Here is a 19,938-nt window from a genome sequence, read left to right as displayed (position 1 = left end):
GGATTTGGGGTAGTCCAACACATGTGCTGAAACAAGATGCTGATAAGTTAGAATCTCGTACAGAAGTTCGTATGTTTGTGGGGTATCCCAGAGGAACGAAAGGCGGTTTATTTTATAGTCCTAAAGACCAGAAGGTCATTGTTAGCACCAATGCCCAGTTTTTAGAAGAGACTATATAATAGATCACAAGCCCAGTAGTAAAATTGTTCTAGAAGAACTTAGAGAGGACACGTCTACTTCAGTACCAACAGTACAAGATGAAGTATCACAAGAGACTGCAACACGTGTCACACATGATATGTAACATCCCAAAATTTCACTATTTGAAGTCCTAAAAGACCTTATTAAAATCTAGAAATGCTTTAGAAAAATTCTAAAGATTTTTAGAAATTTTTAGAGTATTTTTATGGAATTTTTGGAGTTCGTTTGGTATTTTTACCAAGAGAAAGAAGTTTTAAAAAGAAAGTGTTGAAGTCGGGTTTTGAACCCAAGACGTCGAACCCGAACCAGATCTTAACGAACTCAGCCCAACCATCTGGTCTACGGATGTTTTGTTAATCATATATGGAGTGATATATATTTAAGTAGTAGTTAGGAACAGTAAAATAAATTGGAAATAAAAGTGCGCGGCTGAGGAATCGAAGCCGCGACCTGGGATTTGGTTAAAGCCGGGCTGACCAAGTGTGCTAGCGATCGTTTCTTATTTAAAAAGGAGAAATATTCTATTTAAGAAGTAGTTAATGAATAGGAAATAAATAGGAAGGAAAAATGGTTGCAGCCAAGTTTCGAACCCATGCGCTAGGCCTTAAGCAGAACGCAGCCCACCAACAGACCAGTCGAACTTTTCTTAATAAAACCCGAATCAAGTTGTATTTAAGCAATAGTTAGTTAACAGAATATTAAAGTTATAAGAAGAGAACTTAGGTTTTCCCCGTGACAAAATCTTCTCCTCTCCTCTTCTCGTGACGGCGCTTCTCCTCTCGGGCGAAAGCAGAGACGAAGCTAGGGCTTCGTCTCCGGCGGCCGGCGAGCACCCTTCTCCGTGAGTTCTTCATACCTTTGTGATCCTCTCGTCGAGGAGAGCAAGAAGATACCAAGAGATCGTCGAGGAAGCATATATCCGAAGCCCTAGAAGCCTCCTTCTTCTCGGTTGTAAGTCCAAGAACAGCGAGGTGAGTTGCTTCTCACCTGCAGTAGGAGTTGTTTCGAGCTTTGATTCGTTTTCATGGCTTTCGGATTCTTGTTTTCTTTTGGATTTCGAAGCAAGTTTGAGGGGTTTTGTTTTTGATGCTTACTGCCATGAACCCTAAAGAAAGAAGATAGGGATTTTAAGCATGAAGAACAGTTATAAAATTTAGGTTTTCAGTAGCAATTTTCCTTCAATTAGTTTGGGATTCTGGATCAAGAGGTTGATGGATTCTATGGGATTTGGTGATGTTCGGATCCTTCCCACTGCTCCCGAAAGTTTTGGACAGATTGCTAGGGGATTTAGTCTTGATAGATAATGCTTAAGCTTCCTATTGTTCTGAAATCTCTGGAACAGATTGACATACTGGAATTGTTTTTATGAACGAGTTAGTACTTGCTGAACCTTGTGACAGAGTTGTGAATGCTATAAATTTGTGCACAGATTTATGTATGTTAGAATTATTGTGAACAAGCTTCACCTAGTTTTCTCTTAAATTCCAGTAGGTTATAGCTTAAATTGTGTTACAAGAGGGGCACGAACAGAGGAGCTTACTGTGGGTTTTAATTGTTCATTTATATCTTCCTCAACCTGCCGTAATTCTGCATAAAGGAAATTAGATATGAGAAGAGTTAGATTTTCATTTGTTAGTTCCTTTGAAGCTAGTTTAAGTTCCGTGAAGCATGATATTCTGTTAATTCCATACAACAACGATTCCTTATTTTCTAGATTCTATTGCATGCTTAGTAGTTGAATTGGTTTTACTTTCACAGCATGCTTAAGTTGTTCTAGTTTCCTATTTGCTATTGGAATAACATGAGCAGTTCTATTTTTATAGCATGCAGATTTTTATAAGTAAAGTATGCAAATTTTGATAGGCTTAATATGCAGATTTTTGTTAAGCTTTGCATGCAGATTTATGTTAAGCTTTGTATACAGATTTTCAGTACGTAGGGTGTGTTCTAGTGCACCTCAAGTGCTTGATAAAATGCTTAGCTCACTATAATGATACAGTAGGCATTTTAATAGCTCAGTAAATGCAGTAGAAGCATTTAAAATAACTTATTTAGTCTTGCTACAGCTTTTATGGACTAGATGTCCAAGGTTCAGATCCTTTCTAGGTTCAGATAACCTAGTTTTAGGTTCAGATAACCTAGTTAAAGCAAGGTAAGAAAATTAGCTATGAAATCAGTATTTTATTTTCAGCAGTGGCACTGTACTGGATTAGATATCCATTGGGTTGGGCTCCCACAGTCGTCCCTAGGTTTAGATAACCTAGTAAACCCTACTAGACTTGGAACTTGCAATCCCGGGTTTAGTTAGGGATGCACACACAGCAAGTACAGTTGCCGGGCCCATCAGCAGCATGATTATTATTTTAATCTATTATGTAAATAGTTTTCAAAACTTCACAAATTAGTTATGTGAATACAAGTTAGACTCAGTTTAGCATTAATTAGTTTAGCTTAGGTATCAATTCAGTTTCTTATTGATACACATGATAGTTCTATGATTGGCTTTACATGTTAGCTTTTCAGCTAGTTTCTTCGCTATTTATGAGCATGATTAGCTATACATGTTTAGTATTTCAGTTAGTATGATTCCCTTATTGCTATTTATGAGCATGATTAGCTATACATGTTTAGTATTTCAGTTAGTATGATTCCTTATTGGTTTATGAGCATGATTATCTTTACATGTTAGCTTTTCTGTTAGTTGTTTTTTTTGTTATTTATGAGCATGAGTAGCCTTACATGTTAGCATTCAGTTTTAGCATGTTTTTATTTGTATACATGCATATCGAGTTTTTGTGAGTAGATAGCGCTCACTAAGCTTTATGCTTATAGACTGCATTTCCTCCTACTGCAGATAAAGGAAAAGCTAAGGTATGAAAGGAAGGCGACAAGGTGGTGGTGATAAAGGTGTGTGATGGCTGGACTATGGAGAGATCATGAGTTTGCTAAGGAGTTGTTAAAACTTACCTGATTATAGTTTCCTTTTCTTTTCTCCTTAATGCTATGATGAAGTTGAGATTGTAATTGAGTCTATTCCGCACTTTGTTATGTTTTATTGTTGGAGTATTATCTGTTTGCTATTGCTAGAGTAGTTTCATTCTTCTTATTGAGTTATTATACTGCGTGGTTGAGTGATTATATGTTCCAGCCGCCTGTGGCTGAGTATATATTATTTGTATTGTTGATTTGGTCACCGGTACAGGGGAGACTCTGTCGAAATTTTTCGTTAGGGTTTCCATGTGATTTTTTTTTAATCATACCGGTTAAGTAGAGTTAGCAGTTAAGTAGCGTCCACCTCTAGAGAGTGGTAGTAGTAAAGAAGGTGGGCCGTTACATGATACACAACCACAGACGGTGCCTCGTCGTAGTGGGAGGGTTGTAAAGTAGCCCGAGAGATTCATGTTTTTGGGTGAGTCTTCGGACTTGATCCCAGGCAAACATGAACCAGATCCCCGGACATATGATGAAGCACTCCAAGATATAGATGTAGTATCTTGGCAAAAGGCAGTGAATTTCGAAATAGAATCTATGTATTCTAATAAGGTCTGGGAGCTTGTAGAACCACCTGATGGTGTAAAAGCCATTGGATGCAAGTGGATCTATAAAAGGAAAAGAGGGACAGATGGGAAGGTAGAAACCTTCAAAGCAAGGCTTGTTGCGAAGGGGTACACTCAGAAAGAGGGAATCGATTATGAGGAGACCTTTTCGCCGGTAGCTATGCTTAAGTCTATCCAGATACTCTTATCCATTGTCGCTCATATGGATTATGAGATTTGGCAAATGGATGTCAAGACAGCTTTCCTTAATGGAAGTCTTGAAGAAAACATCCATATGAAGCAACCAAAAGGGTTCATTGAAAAGGGCAAAGAGCATCTAGTGTGCAAGCTTAATCGGTCCATTTATGGACTGAAGCAAGCTTCAAGATCTTGGAACATTCGGTTTAATGAAGTAATCCAGTCATATGGATTTATTCAGTGTCCGGATGAGTCTTGTGTATACAAGAAGTATAACGGAAACATGGTGGTATTTCTTGTACTATACGTAGATGATATTTTGTTAATTGACAACAATGTCAAGGTATTATCAGACGTAAGGGTATGGTTGTCCAAACAATTTGATATGAAGGACTTAGGAGAATGTGCATACATCCTTGGGATCAAAGTTATAAGGGATCGCAAGAAAAGAATGTTGTGCCTATCCCAAGCTTTATATATAGATACAATCCTTGCTCGTTTTAGCATGCAAAACTCCAAGAAAGATTTCTTACCTTTTAGGCATGGAGTAGCCTTATCTAAAGAGATGTCTCCAAAAACATCAAAGGAGATTGAGGACATGAAGGCAGTTCCTTATGCTTCGGCTGTAGGAAGCCTCATGTATGCAATGTTGTGTATGAGACCTGATATCTGTTTTTCCGTGGGCATGGTTAGCAAATATCAAAGTAACTCTGGACAAGGACATTGGATTGCAGTAAAACATATATTAAAGTACCTGAGAAGGACTAGAGATTATATGCTAGTTTACCAAGCAGATGATTTGCTCCCTGTGGGTTACACGGATTCGAACTTCCAATCAGATAGGGACAACAATAAGTCTACATCAGGCTATGTGTTTACTTTAGGAGGTGGAGCCATTGCATGGAGGAGTGTTAAGCAGAAATGCGTCGTCTCAGACTCAACCATGGAAGCAGAGTATATGGCAGCCTCTGAGGTAGCCAAAGAAGATGTATGGCTCAGGAACTTTCTAATGGACTTAGATGTGATTCCTGGTTTGTCCAAGATCGTCACAATTTATTGTGATAATAGTGGAGCAGTTGCAAACTCGAAGGAACCACGAGCCCAGAAGGCAACTAAACATATAGAGCGCAAGTACCACCTGATATTGGACATCTTCAAGCGAGGAGAAGTTGTCGTCGCCAAGATAGCATCAGCAGATAACCTGGCAGATCCTTTCACTAAGGCCCTTCCGGCGAAAGCTTTTGATCGGCATGTGGAGGGGATGGGAATCAGATGTATGGCAACAGATATGACAGCTTAGACTTTTAGTATAAGTGGGAGAATGTTGGAGTGTATACTTAAAAGTTTAGCTTTTGTACATATTTATTTTGAAATAAAGAATCACATTGGTCAAATGTTTACATTTATTTGTTAAATGTAATTGTTCAATTAATTTATATAGTAGATAACATGGAGTGTAGAGTCACACTTAGAAGATCATGTTGTCGGTTCTCTATAAATTATAAACAGTTGCTCACGACTAAGATGGAAAGGAACAAACCATCAGAATAAACGTAGTGTAATTAAGTATTAGTTTATCTTGACTAATAAATTACACTGATACACTTTAAGTGTATTGAGTAGGATTATTTAGGTAAATTCTTTTTGTACTGACTTAGTAAAAGAACAATAACTTAGTTATTATGAAAGTGTGTGCTCTTAATCCTAATATAATAACAAGCATGTATATTTAATATTTATTTCTTTGACTTATCAAACGGTGAGGTTTAGCTCAATAAATCAATATACCCGATAAGTTGGGAAATGATATTACTTATAGTATGTGCTGTTGATTATAGAAGGAATCTGTGTCCTAGTTATCTAGGTTGAGAATGTCCCCAAGAGGAGCTCATAAGGATTGCCATGTTAAACCCTGCAGGTGGACCTAGTCCAACATGACAATAAAGTTGAGTGGTACTACTCTTGGAGCTAGATATTAATTAAATGAGTTGTCAGTAACTCACTTAATTAGTGGACATTCGTAATCTTAAACACAGGGAGACTAACACACTCATGGTAAGAAGGAGCGCATAATGTAATTTGGGATTGGTGCGGTAGTGCGGTAAGAACTCTCTAGTGGAATGAGTTATTATCGATGAACTTGAGTTGTGTGTTCGGGGCGAGCATGGGATACTCAAGCTTATCGGAAGGCCAAAACCAATTTCTCCTCTAGGTCCCTATTGTAGCCTCAATAAAGCCTCAAGTCCATTCAAAGAAAAGCCTATCTTGGTGTCCAAGAAGGGGCCGGTTCATTGCTTAGTGACCAAGCAATGACCGGCCACATATTCTCTAGAAGTGGCCGGCCCTTGCCGGCCGCAATATTTAAATTAGGAAGGTTGTTTTTGAATTTTTAAATTTCCTCAGATATTTACAATTTGTAAAAAGAGAGATTTTAAAAATTTATAAAATTTTCCTAATTTAAATTAGGCTACAAGGTTTTAAAAGAGAGTTGTAAAATTTATAAAACTTTCTTTTAAAAAGAAATATTATTAGAGATGTTTTAAATTTTAAAACTTGGTTTTAAATTTTAAAACTTTCCTTTTAATATCCACATTAGAAAAAAAAAAGAGTTTGTAAAATTTTATTAGAAGTTTTCTTCTTTTAAAATTTTATAAAAAATTTTTTCTTTCTTTCCCTTTTAATAAGTGGTCGGCCACCTTTCTTGGTGCCCAAGCAAGGGGCCGGTCAAATAATTAAACATCAACAAATAATTGTTTAATTAATAAATCAATCTAGGATTGATTAATTAAAAGGAAAGAAAAATAAAAAATTAAAAGGAAATAGGAATGAGTCTAATTTTTATAAAACTCTTTCCATAATTTTCCGTTGGGAAACTAATATAAAAAGGGGGAAGGGGAGGCCTTGAAAAATAACAATTGATATTATGTTGTTGGAGATCATCAAGTGGTCGACCCCTCTCCCTCTCTTCCCTTTGCTCTCTTTTGCTCCTTTGTGGTGGTGGTGGCCGAATTCTAGAGAAGGAGGAGATGCTTTCCGGGTGGTGTTCGTCTTGGAGGATCATCGCCCACACGACGTCTAAGAGGAGGCAAGGATACGGCAGAAGATCTCAAGGTTTTTAGCATACAAGAGGTATAACTAGTATTTAATTTCCACATCATACTAGTTAATTTTTCTTTGTATAAATACCAAATACAAGAGGCATTCGATTCTTGTTTTTCGAATTTAATTTCGATGTTGTGTTATTTTTCTTTTTCCTTGTGATTTGATTGTTCCTTTTGGTTAACCTAGAGTTATATAAGGAAATTAAATATTAACTTTCCTTAAAAGGCTTTGTCTAGTCGGTGGTGGTTGCTCCCATATCCAAGAAGGCCAAGTGCCTCGCCATGTAGCACTGGAAGCCAATTTTAAAAACTAATATTTAATTGAATTTATAACCTAGGTGATTTGGATCAAACGTGTTAAGTTCCACAGGAGATCCAAATCTAAACCTAAAAGAACATATAAGTTAAACTTGGAATCAAACGTGTTAAGTTCCGCAGGAGATACAAGTTTAACTTAAAAGAACACATGGTAGCTAGGAAAGGTTCAGATCACGTACAAAATTTTTGTACAGTGGAGCCATTGGGTTTTCCGAGTAGCAACCAACAACTCCCTCGGCTGGTTTCACACGACTATGTGTAGCACACAACAGAGTTCTTTTCCTCTAATGTTAAGCTCACATGGTTGTGTGTTTCCCACGGTCGCCTTCTTCTTTCTCTCTTAAATTTCCACATGGTCGTGTGAGATCACACGACCATGTCCATCTTCTCCTCGGGTGAGCTCACACAGCCATGTGATGCCACACAGCTTGATGCTCCTCCTTTTCTGTTAGTATCACACGGCCGTGTGAGGTCACACAGTCGGTTCTATAAGGTCCAGAAGTGTTGAATTTTCTCCTTTCCGATTTCTCCAACACCTCCACGCCCATGAAATGATCATGGCCAGCTCATAGAGGTGATATACAATCTGAAAACAAAGTAACAAAAGATTAGAACAGTAACAAAAGAAAAGGAAAAGTGAAAATGAATCTAACTAAAAGAACCCTTAGGTTGCTTCCCAAGAATTTCTTGTTTAAGGTCTTTAGCTCGACCTCGTCTCCGATTCTACTAACTATACCCAAGGAGGCACAAATTTTCATCCTCAGGTTGATGTTGCTACTTCTTTCTTATTTCTTACCCTCGGAGGGCAGAGGTACTTCTCATTCTTAGTTGGGGGCCTTCTCTCAACATTTGTCGGTTCGCATGCTTTATCCAACAGCCTCCCATGAGGATGGAAGTTCCACTCCTCTATTTTGTAAGCATTTGCCCTGCTGCACATGCTTACTATGAAAGAAGAGACATGGTTAGGAGAATTTGATAAATCATACTCTAACCTTTCCTTATTGATAACTAAAGATAGCTTATGGTTTTTCACATCAATGATGGCTCTAGCCGTTGCAAGGAAAGGTCTTCCTAGTATAATTGGAATTTTTTAGGTCTTCCTCCATGTCTAAAAAAACAAAATCTATAGGTATGATGCAGCCACCCACTTCAACTGGCATATTTTCAATGATACCCATAGGGTGCCTGCAAGAATGATCAGCTAATTACAGTGTCATGGTAGTAAGTTTAAAATTTTTGAGATCTAGATTATTACAGATTGAATATGATATGAGGCTAACACTTTCCCCTAAATCATAAAAAGATTTTTCTATGAATTCATATCCTATGGTACAAGTAATGAAAAGCTTCTAGGGTCTTGGAGCTTTAGGAAAGTGTTATTCTCAAATAGAGCATTGTATTCTTCTGTTAAAGCTATAGTCTCAATTTCTCCCTTCTATCTTCGATTGGACATGATGTCCTTCAGGAACTTGGTAAAATTTGGCATTTGTTGAATAACATCAATTAGAGGGACTTTACACAGATATCCTTAACCTTGTCAAGAAATTTGCCGAATTCTTCATCTTTCTTGGTCATGACTAGTCTTTGCGAAAACGAGATTGTTTGACTTTGTGGTGGGATTGGAAGAATCCCTTCAACCTTCTTAGTACTCTCCTAATCATCTTGGATCTGAACTGGATCAAGTGTTGGAGGAGAGGGCTCTTCTTGAATTTCAATCCCTTTTTAAGCAGTCACTTCGGGATCTCCCAAGGTCCGTTCGCTCTGAAGCTCGATTCTATTACAGTGTTCCATTGGATTGACATCAGGTTTTCCTGGAAATGCTCCTAGTGCTCTTAAGGATGATGAAGTTATCTGAGCAACTTGGCTATCTATCATTTTCTGTGTTTTTCAGAACTGTCCATTCTTTGATTCAGTAGCTTGATTTCTTGCTCATTTCATTTTAGTTGGTAAGAACTTCTTCAAGCATTTTTTCTAATCTAGATAGTTGATAGCTTTGAGAAGATTGTTGTTGTTGATAGCTTTGATATCTAGGCTAGTAGCTTGGTCTAGCCCCCATGGATGGTCCTTGCTCTTGGTTATTACGATAGGAAAAATTTGGATGATTCTTCCACCCGGGGTTGTATATGTCGGAGTATGGATTATTTTGCTTTTGATTGTAACTCAATATAGCATCACATTGCTCAAGTTGATCAATTTGTGTAGAGATAGCTTCAAATAGGCATGTGTCTTAAGCGTGGTCTGTGCTCCCACAAGTTTTGTATACACATACTATTGCATTGACCGTGCTTGTGTTTGTTCCCATATTCTCCAGATTTTTGGTCAAAGCATCTAGCTTTGCAAACATTAATGTAATTGCATCTACATCAAATTTTCCTGATGCTTTAATTGAGTTTACAGATGAAGAGCCTCCACATCTCTCGGATGCCCACTGATGATGGTTTTGAGGTATGTTACAAACCGCAAGTGCACAGATTCGTCGTCAGTAATAAAAATATTGATCCCACGGGAGCTGGTTACAAGCACTAGCAATTGTTCACTAAGGGTTAGCTAGACTACCAATGGTTGTGAATAATCTAAGGAAGAAAGGTCGGGAAGAAGAATCGAGAGCTAGTGAGTCGAAGTGTTCACTTGGTTATGAGGGATTCTAGGAGGTCGGTTTTGTTGTGGTGGTGTTGATGTGTCACGTTTTATCCTACACTCGCTGTCCTTTAACATGCAATTGTCAGAAGCTAAAGTGGCTATTCTTAAGTACTAGAATAAAGAAGGACCCTAAGAAGTCCTGTTACGGTTTACCCCTATCACTAGGGCACCTCGGTAAATCTTGAGGACACAACTCTAATTGGTAAGTTAAGAATAGTGTTTAAGAGCTAAGTTTGGTCTCTCGCTTCCTTGAGGAGAATTTGCCTCTCCTTTCAAGGAAGTATCCTAGATGTCTGTGAACGGGTTACCCCTATCACTAGGGCCCCTCGGGTGTACGATCTAGGGATAATCCCTCTACGAGGTTAACAAGTTCTACACAATTAAGCAACATGCAATTAAGACAAAGCATAAAAGATCATCTAATGAGTATAAACATAATACGAGTTTTACATCAAACTGAACCACAACTACTCCCTAATCCTAGAACAAGGGATCTACTTCATGATTATCAGAGAAATACCCAAAGATATAATGTAGATAAACATACAATCTTCAGACATGGAAAAAGAAAGAAAGAATATGCTTATCCAAATGACGACGAGTGGCCTTCGGATCCAGTTCTCAGCTTCTGGAGTCGATGTGGTGGTGGAAGATTGCTGGATGGAGGTCCAAGATGGCGTGGGACAGCTTCAAGATGTTTCTCCAACTGACGGCTCGCTTCCCCCTCGTCCCCCCCCCCCCCGAAAAAGGGTTAAAACCCTTATATAGACTAGGGTTTGGCTGCGGCGACACGGCCGTGCCAAGATGGGACAGCCGTGTTCTTTCTCTTCTCTTGTGGCGCTGCACGACCGTGCCAATTGGCACAGCCGTGTGGTGTCTGGCCTCGGTCCCTGGGGCACGGTCATGCAAGGATGCACAGCCGTGTACTTCTTGGTCTTGGCATGGGGTGGCATGACCGTGCAAGGATGCACGACCATGTGCTGATCCGCCTCTGTCTTGGCCGCACGGCCGTACACTGCTCCCCTTCTGTCTGGTCACACGGTCGTGCAAGGGCGCATGACCGTGTTCTTCGACTTGTTCCGGTGCATTGATAATCATCATTTTTGCTTCGAAAATTGTCCCTGCCAACATAAAACCACACAAAGAGCAGATATCCGAACAAAAGAGTATATATAATGAATACAAGATGAAAGAGGCAATCATGCAACGAATATATATGCATAAAGTACGTGAATGTGTGCTAAAACATGTGTAAATGATCATAATACTTGCGCACATCACACCCCCAGACTCGATCCTTTGCTTGTCCTCAAGAAAAACACTACAAACTATGTTCCTGAGTTCCTGCAATGTTTCATAATTCCTAGTGCATTCTCCTAACTCTATCAACTAGTTTCATTGATAAGCATAATTGTGGAGTAACCTAAGTATGGCCTAAACATAAGTTCTTTGTGCTCAGTGCAGTAAGTAGCTCAAACTCTTCAAGTTTCAACTCTTTGTCCTAGTTAAGTCGTCATACAATTGAGTTCCTAATGTTCTCGGTGATATCACTTACCTGCCACACACTTGGTTCATTTTCCTTAAATTACACAAGGTCTCAAAGGATACTTCTTGGAATCAAGAGAAATATAACATTCATTTCCCCAGTAACCTAACTCGGTCTCAAATGGGTGAATTGTTAGTTTCCACTCATGACAACTATTTTTATCCTTTTTTTTCATTTTTTTTGGGTGCTATAGAGGTGTAGCACAGTGCTATTATACATGCGATGCATATGTTGGGATTTAGATTTTTCCAAATGAGCTTCCATGATCCGAGGTTATCCAATAATCAAAATGTAAATAAGAAATCACCATGGGAATAAAAGTACTAAATAATTTGAATGAATCATAACTATTTCAAGAGTATATCTACCATTCAAGCTTAAGTACTTAAGTGCAGTGAAAATAAGGTCCTTAAGGTTAGGCCAGAACTTATACCCAACTCCGTACAATACTTAGCTTATTTCATGTTACTAAAGATAGAGAAAGAAGATATACTAACCATACTAAAAGAAACTCATGAACTAAGAAAATGCTAGCTATTTTGCTATCGGACAAGTAGCAAAAAAAGTAGACGGTTGATGTTCTCAAATATGCCACAAAATTAAAGATAGGAAAAGAAAATGCAAATGAGGTGCAAGAAGAAACAAATAAAACACGAATAAATAAAACAAGACTAAATAACACAAAGCAAATAAAATATGCAAAAGCAGGTAAAATATGCAAAAGTAAAAGAAAGACTCGACTCGACTCAGGTTGTCCAACAATAACCCCCCTAGACTTAGACTTTTCATCGTCCTGATGAAATCAATATGGTGGCAGGGGTGGGGGATAAGGAGGTCCTCAATATGAGCTAGGGGGAAATCTAGGCATACCAGGAAGATGGTCAATGTGTTGATGATATTGATACAAGGCATCTACTTGTTGTCTAGTGATATCCATATCATCCATAAAATTTCTCATTCTTTCCTGGTCAACTTCATAATCTTGGACGAACCCTGTCACCTGACTATGGAAGTCCCTAGTGAACTGAAAATGGTCTCGTACCTCATTAAACTAGTCGTCAGAAAGCTTGAAGCGACCCTCCAACCATTGTTGATGATATTGTTGACCATCAATACCGGGAAGATGGTCAATGTGTTGATGAAATTGATACAAGGCATCTACTTGTTGTCTAGTGATATCCATATCATCCATAAAATTTCTCATTCTTTCTTAGGCAACTTCATAACCTTGGACGAACCCTGTCACCTGACTATGGAAGTCCCTAGTGAACTGAAAATGGTCTCGTACCTCCTTAAACTAGTCGTCAGAAAGATTGAAGCGACCCTCCAACAATTGTTGTTGGGCATTGTGCTTCTCGTGAAGGGATTCTAAGGAGGTGCAGAAGTAAGAAAATCAAATCTACATGATCCCGTGCCATAGGTGAAAGAGTGCCTAGGAGGTTCCGGATGTCCGAAAGGCTGCGGGAATCCTGATGATGAAGGCTCTTGGTGGTACTCGAGTTCTTCTACAATGGAAGGTACAGTCTTGGGGTGTAAATCAGTAATCACCCAATTCGCGGGGTCGCGAACTGAAGTGCACTCGGGGCAAGGAAGGAGTAATGGAAAACCATTGGATCTAGGGAAAGTAAACCCATTCTCATCCGATAAATCATCTTCATAGCAAGACAAGAATCGATGTCGATCTTGTCATTACCATGAATCACCTCTAATCCATCAAGTGCACAACCCAGATTGAACGCTACTTGGGTGATTAATCCTCCAAACACTATCGTCCCCGAAGATGCCTTAGCTGCCTTCCACAAAGTTTATAAGAAATGAAACACCGAATCAAAATCAACTTTATTTAACATTGCCCAAAGATAATACAGTTCTATCTTTCTAACCACCCCATCACTCTCTCCTCGACCAAAGATCGGTTTACTCATCACTCTGTGAAGGTATTTAAAGGTCGGATTTTGCATTCGGGATGCTTTAGTTCTAGAGGGTTCATAAGGGTCTTATGATCCGGTAATTGACATCCAAAATTCGTTCCACTTAATACCACCATCAAATCCATGCGAACCACCAGTAGATAACCCAAAACAACCATTAAAATTACTAAAAGTCTACCGAACTTCTTTATTCATTATTCTAAAAGTTATGACCCCTGCATAGTCATCCTCAGAAGGAAATTTAACATCTATCGAGCTCAAAAATTCAAGAACCGGGCGGGGGTGAGTTGATGCATGGGTGTACATTATATTGTTCCAATCTAAAGCACTAATTCTCTAATCTATGTCATCCCTAATTCCTAGCACATCCATAGTAGTGAGACCCATATATTTAGTGCATAAGATTTTTCTAGCGATAAGAATATCATATCTAGCATTTTGCTCATGATTTCTAAAAATAATACTGAACTCGTTTTCGTTACCTTCGTCGCGTGCCACCGGCTTTCCTTTGCCCTTCGATGATGAAGCCTTCCCCTTGCCCTTGTCTCCTCCCGGTGCATCTCCTCTACTAGATCCACTGCTTCCTCGATGAAGTCTCTTCAAGATCTGCGACATGATGTGCAAAGGTTTGAGGAATTTCTTGTGGAGAAGGGTCTTGAGGATGGGAGAGGAGAAGGGTGTGCAAAATAGGGGAGTTTCTTCTCTCTTTTTGGATTTGTGGCTTGAGTAAGTTTTAGATCTAGATGTAGATCTAAGCAAAAGTGAGCTCAAGAGGTGGGAAATTAGGGTTTGACGAAGTGTAGTAGAGAGGAGAAGACTTTTGGGAGAGAGGGAGATGGAAATAGGGTTTTTTTGAAGGGGTGGGTGGTGCACACGGGCAGGGGCACGACCGTGTCTTATAGACACGACCGAGTCAAACAGGATGCTGCACGACCGTGTCGATTGGCACAGCCTTCTTCTTTCTCCCCTCGGCCGAAGTGGCACGACCGTGCTGGTTGGCACGACCCCTGTCTTTTTCTCCTCTGTATGAGTCGCACGGCCGTGCCAGTTGGCACGACCTGGATCTTCTTCCCCTCTGGCAGGGCTGCACGGCCGTGCCAATTGGCACGACCCATGCCAATTGGCATGGCCCATGCCTATTTCTTCTCTGCACAAGCCACACGATCGTGCAGAGTTGCACAACCCATGGATTTAGTCTCTACGTTAGCTTCACATGGCCGTGTGAGGTCACACGGCCAACTCCTTTAGGCTCAAAGTGATTCGCTCTTCGTCATTTCGACTCCTCCATCGCCTCCACGTCCATGAAAACGCTCATGGCCAGCTCGTGGAGGCTATGCACATCCTAAAAATGAAATACCCAAAATAAAATTCTAGACTAAGACTCACTAGGGAAATAGAACGACAAAAAGGAATGATGAACTAAAATGAAAAAAAAATCCTTGGGTTGCCTCCCAAGAAGCGCTTGTTTTAGGTCTTTAGCTCGACCCCGTTTCAGTTAAAGTGGACTAAATTCGTGGAAGGACGACTCTCCTCCTAGGGTTAATGCTCTAGCCTGCGCCTTCAGTTTCGCTCGTGCAGGACAAATATATTTCTTGTTGCATACTGGAGGGGAACTCTCATGGAAACTGCACTCCTCGACTTTGTGTATGTTGATCTTGCGAGAATTTTCCTGAGAAGAGGGGTTGCAGATGGAGGAATCAGATAAATCAAACTCGATCTTTTCTTTGCCGATCTCCAAGGATAACCTGTGACTTTTTACATCGATGATGACTCCAGCTATAGCAAGGAATGGTCTTCTAAGGATAATCGATATCTTAGGATCTTCCTCCATATCCAAGATAATGAAATCTGTGGGAACTATACATCCACCCACTTCAACTGGAACATCTTCCACTATTTCCATTGGGTATCTGCATGAATGGTCAGCTAATTGTAGTGCCATAGTGGTCAATTTAATGTTCTGGAGGCCCAGCTTCTTGCATAAAGAGTACGAAAGTAGGCTAACGCTAGCCCCCAAGTCACAAAAAGCTCTCGGTATGAGTTCAGAACCAATTTTGCACGATATGGAGAAGCTTCCTGGATCCTTAATCTTTGGTGGAGAATTCGCAATAAGGAGGGCGCTGCAATTCTCTGTTAATGCTACAGTCTCGAAATCACCCTTCTGCCTTCTGTTAGATAAAATTCCCTTTAAAAAATTTACGAACTTCGGTATTTGGTACAGCGCATCTATCAGTGGTACTTCTATGTAGATTCCTTTGATCTTCTTCAGGAATCGGTTGAACTCTTCATCTTTCTGGGATGCTATAAGCTTCTGAGGAAAAGGGATCGTTTGATTCTGTGGGGTAGCTTGAAGAGTTTCTTCAACCTTTTTAGTAACCTCTTCTCCATCCCTGTTTTGAGTCTGATTGGGCATTAGGAGAGAGGGCTCCTTCTCTGAGTCAAGCTCCTTCTGAGTAATGATTTGAGGATCTCCCACAGTATGTCTGCTCCTCAGCTCAATGCGGTTGCAATGTTCCACTAGATTTAAATCTGGCTTCCCTAGGAATATACCCTGTGCTCTTAAGACGGACTGGGGTATCTGAGCTATCTGGCTGTCTTGCATCTTCTGGTGTTTTACAGAGTTTTTCAGCCTCTGAGTCAATTGTTTGATCTCGTTCCTCATCTCCTTTTGCTCCGAGAGAGCTTCCTCAAACATCTTTTCAATCTTGGACAGTTGTGAAGGTTGTTGTTGTTGATAGGTCTGTTGTCCAGATTGGTGGCTCTGTTGCCTAGGCTGATAATTCTGATGTGCTGGTCCTTGATCCCGATTATTCCGGTATGAGAAATTGGGGTGATTCCTCCATCCAGAGTTGTATGTATTGGAGTACAGATTATTTTGCCTCTGATTGTAGCTGGTTATTGCATCACACTACTTAAGTTGGTTCATCTGTGCCTGAATCGGCCCAAAGGGGTAGGTATCTTAAGCGTGATCTGTACCTCCACAAGTGTCATAAACACATGCTATTGCATTAGATGTGTTGTTCCCCATGGCTTCAAACTTCTTGGTCAGAGCGTCCAGCTTTGCAGACATGAGTGTAATTGCATCTACGTCGAATTTCCTTGACGCTTTAATTGGATTTCCTGTAAAAGAGCCACTGGATCTTTCAGATGCCCATTGATGGTGGTTCTGTGCCACATTCTCTATGATCTCTTCATCTTTATCGAGGCTTTTGTTCATCAGTGCTCCTCCTGCTGCAGAATCAAGAGATACCTTCGTGTGATAATTTATCCCATTGTAGAAGGTGTGTCGAACCAACCATTTTTCAAGGTCATGATGGGGGCACTATCTTAGCATACTCTTAAATCTGTCCCAAGCTTCAAATAATGATTCTGAGTCTATCTATTTAAAGCTGGCAATCAGGTTCCTCATGTGAGTAGTTTGCTGGGTGGGTAGAACTTGTCCAGAAACTTCTACTCACATTGCTCCCAGGATGATATGTTGTTCGCTGGAAGGGAGTTTAGCCACTGCTTGGCTCTGTCTTTCAGGGAAACCCTGAAGAGAAGTAGTCTGACTGATTCTGGAGGGACCCCGTTCACCTTCATAGTGCAACAGATCTCGTAAAACAACTCTAGGTGGTGGTTTGGGTCCTCATGTGGTCCTCCGAATTGATTTTGCTAGACCATGTGGATTACTGTGGGCTTGATTTCAAAGTTGTAAACTTCAATGGGCGGTCAGGTGATGCTAGATCGAACCCCTTGTGCATATGGTGTCGCATAATCTTTTAGCAGTTTGTCAGCCATTTCTAAGGATTCTTGTGCTGCTTGGAATGCCTTCTATAGATTTCTTCTCCTTAGAAAGGTCCTGTCAATCTCTGGATCAAAGGGTAGTAGCTGTCCTGAAAGGTTAGCTCTGACAATATGATAGCAGAATAGAAAATAATAAAAAAAATATTAATGTGGAAAATTAAGAAAAGAAAAGAAAGCCTAGTCTAATCCGATATGATTTTGCTAATGTTATAGATGCAGTCCCCGACAACGGCGCCAAAAACTTGTTACGAACCGCAAGTGCACGGATTTGTCGTCAGTAATAAAAATATCGATCCCACAGAGACTGGTTATAAGCACTAGCAATTATTCACTAAGGGTTAGCTAGACTACCAATGATTGTGAATAATCTAAAGGAGAAAGGTTGGGAAGAAGAATCGAGAGCTGGTGAGTCGAAGTGTTCACTTGGTTATGAGGGATTCTAGGAGGTCGGCTTCGTTGTGGTGGTGTTGATGTGTCATGTTTTATCCTACACTCGCTGTCCTTTAACATGCAATTGCCGAAAGCAAAGCGGTTATTTTTAAGTACTAGAATAAAGAAGGACCCTAAGAAGTCTTGTTACGGTTTACCCCTGTCACTAGGGCACATCGGCAAATCTTGAGGACACAACTCTAATTGGTAAGTTAAGAATAGTGGTTAAGAGCTAAGTTTGGTCTCTCGCTTCCTTGAGGAGAATTTGCCTCTCCTTTCAAGGAAGTATCCTAGATGCCCATGAACGGGTTACCCTGTCACTAGGGCCCCTCGGGTGTACGATTTAGGGATAATCCCTCTACGAGGTTAACAAGTTCTACACAATCAAGCAACATACAATTAAGACAAAGCATAAAAGATCATCCAACGAGTATAAGCATAATACGAGTTTTACATCAAACTGAACCACAACTACTCCCTAATCCTATAACAAGGGATCTACTCCATGAGTATCGGAGAAATACTCAAAGACATAATGTAGATAAACATACAATCTTCAGACACGGAGAAAGAAAGAAAGAATATGCTTATCCAAATGACGACGAGTGGCCTTCGGATCCAATTCCCTGCTTCTGGAGTCGATGTGGTGGTGGAAGATTGCTGGATGGAGGTCCAAGACGGTGTGGGACGGCTTCAAGATGCTTCTCCAACTGACGTCTCGCTTCCCCCTCGCTCCCCCCCCCCCGAGAAAAAGGGTTAAAACCCTTATATAGACTAGGATTCGGCTGCAGCGACACGACCGTGTTCATTTTCTTCTCTAGTGGCATTGCACGGCCGTGCCAATTGGCACGGTCATGTGGTGTCTTGCCTCAGTCCCTGGGGCACGGCCGTGCAAGGATGCATGGTCGTGTACTTCTTGGTCTCGACATGGGGTGGCACGGCCATGTGCTGATCCGCCTCTCTCTTGGTCGTACGGCCGTGGAAGGATTGCATGACCGTGCACTGCTCCCCTTCTGTCTGGTCACACGGTCGTGCAAGGGTGCACGGTCGTGTTCTTCGGCTTATTCCAGTGCGTTGATAATCATCGTTTTGCTTCGAAAGTTGTGCCTGTCAACACAAAACCACACAAAGAGCAGATATCCGAGAAAAAGAGTATATATAATGAATACAAGATGAAAGAGGCAATCGTGCAATGAATATATATGCATAAAGTACGCGAATGTGCGCTAAAACATGCGTAAATGATCATAATATTTGCGTAAATCAAGCTACACTTTCAATGATACTCTCGACCTCATCTAGGCTTTTGTTCATTAGTTCCCCTCCAGTTGTAGAGTCTAGGGACACTTTAGTGTGGTAGTTGATATCATTATAAAATGTATGTAGTACTAACCATTTTTCAAGTCCGTGATGTGGGCATTGTTTGAGCATATTGTTAAATATATCCCATATTTTAAATAGTGATTCAGAGTCTGACTGTCTGAAGCTTGCTATCAAATTTCTCATATTAGTAGTTTTGCTAGGAGGATAGAATTTGTTTAGAAATTGTTTCTTACATTGCTCCCAAGTTGATATGCTATTGGCTGGCAAGGAATTTAGTCACTGTTTGGCTCTATCTCTTAAAGAAAATCCAAATAATAATAGTCTCATTGCCTCTTCCAGAATACTATTCATTTTCATTGTGCCGCAGATTTCATAAAAGACTTCAAGATGTTGATTTGGATCTTCATGTAGTCTGCCTCCAAATTGGTTCTATTGTACCATTGTGATTATCGCAGGATTTATTTCAAAATTATTGGCTTCAATGGGTAGTCTGGCGATGCTAGACTAAAGCCCACATGTGTATGGTGCTGCGTAATCCTCCAGAGGTTTGTTTATAATATCTGAAAGTTCTTGTTCTTCTTGATGTCATTGCAAGATTCTTCTTTTACGATAGGTTCTGTCAATCTTAGGGTCAAAAGGTATTAGGTCTCCTACAAAGTTAGATCTATGCATACAAGAACAAGATTGTAAATATTTCAATCACAAACTGAAATACTGAAAATACAAAGTGCAGAATTTGAATTGCAAAAGAGAATATTACAGAAAAAGAAATAAGGAATGCAGTATGAAATTGCAAAAATAAAATTTCTGAAACTAGTTACTGTTGGAACCCCAGGGTATTTTGATGTGATCAAACGAGTTAAGTTAAGTCCTGTTTTGTCTAACCCTTCTGTCTAAGTGTGTAGGAGCTTAGGAACACAGGAAGTCTA

The 19,938-nt window shown here is 40.1% G+C and overlaps 1 protein-coding gene and 2 non-coding genes across 3 annotated transcripts; 2 read left to right on the top strand and 1 right to left on the bottom strand.

Moving 5' to 3' along the window:
• Positions 1-14,966: 14,966 nt before the first annotated feature.
• On the bottom strand, positions 14,967-16,166 carry LOC122050437. Its single transcript, XM_042611337.1, has one exon. It carries the CDS (start codon positions 16,164-16,166, stop codon positions 14,967-14,969), a length of 1,200 nt encoding a protein of 399 aa, XP_042467271.1.
• Positions 16,167-16,776: 610 nt separating this feature from the next.
• On the top strand, positions 16,777-16,882 carry LOC122054478. Its single transcript, XR_006132781.1, has one exon. It is a non-coding gene; the product is annotated as a small nucleolar RNA R71 (small nucleolar RNA).
• A 2,206-nt stretch (positions 16,883-19,088) lies between these two features.
• Positions 19,089-19,195, top strand: LOC122054503. The gene has a single exon (XR_006132802.1). It is a non-coding gene; the product is annotated as a small nucleolar RNA R71 (small nucleolar RNA).
• The last annotated feature ends 743 nt before the right edge of the window (positions 19,196-19,938 follow it).

Source organism: Zingiber officinale, chromosome 3A, assembly GCF_018446385.1.
Source record: "Zingiber officinale cultivar Zhangliang chromosome 3A, Zo_v1.1, whole genome shotgun sequence".
In the NCBI taxonomy this organism is placed as follows: Eukaryota; Viridiplantae; Streptophyta; class Magnoliopsida; order Zingiberales; family Zingiberaceae; genus Zingiber; species Zingiber officinale.
The sequence above is the reverse complement of the archived record's forward strand: the minus strand, read 5'-3'. Positions and strand labels throughout refer to the sequence as shown.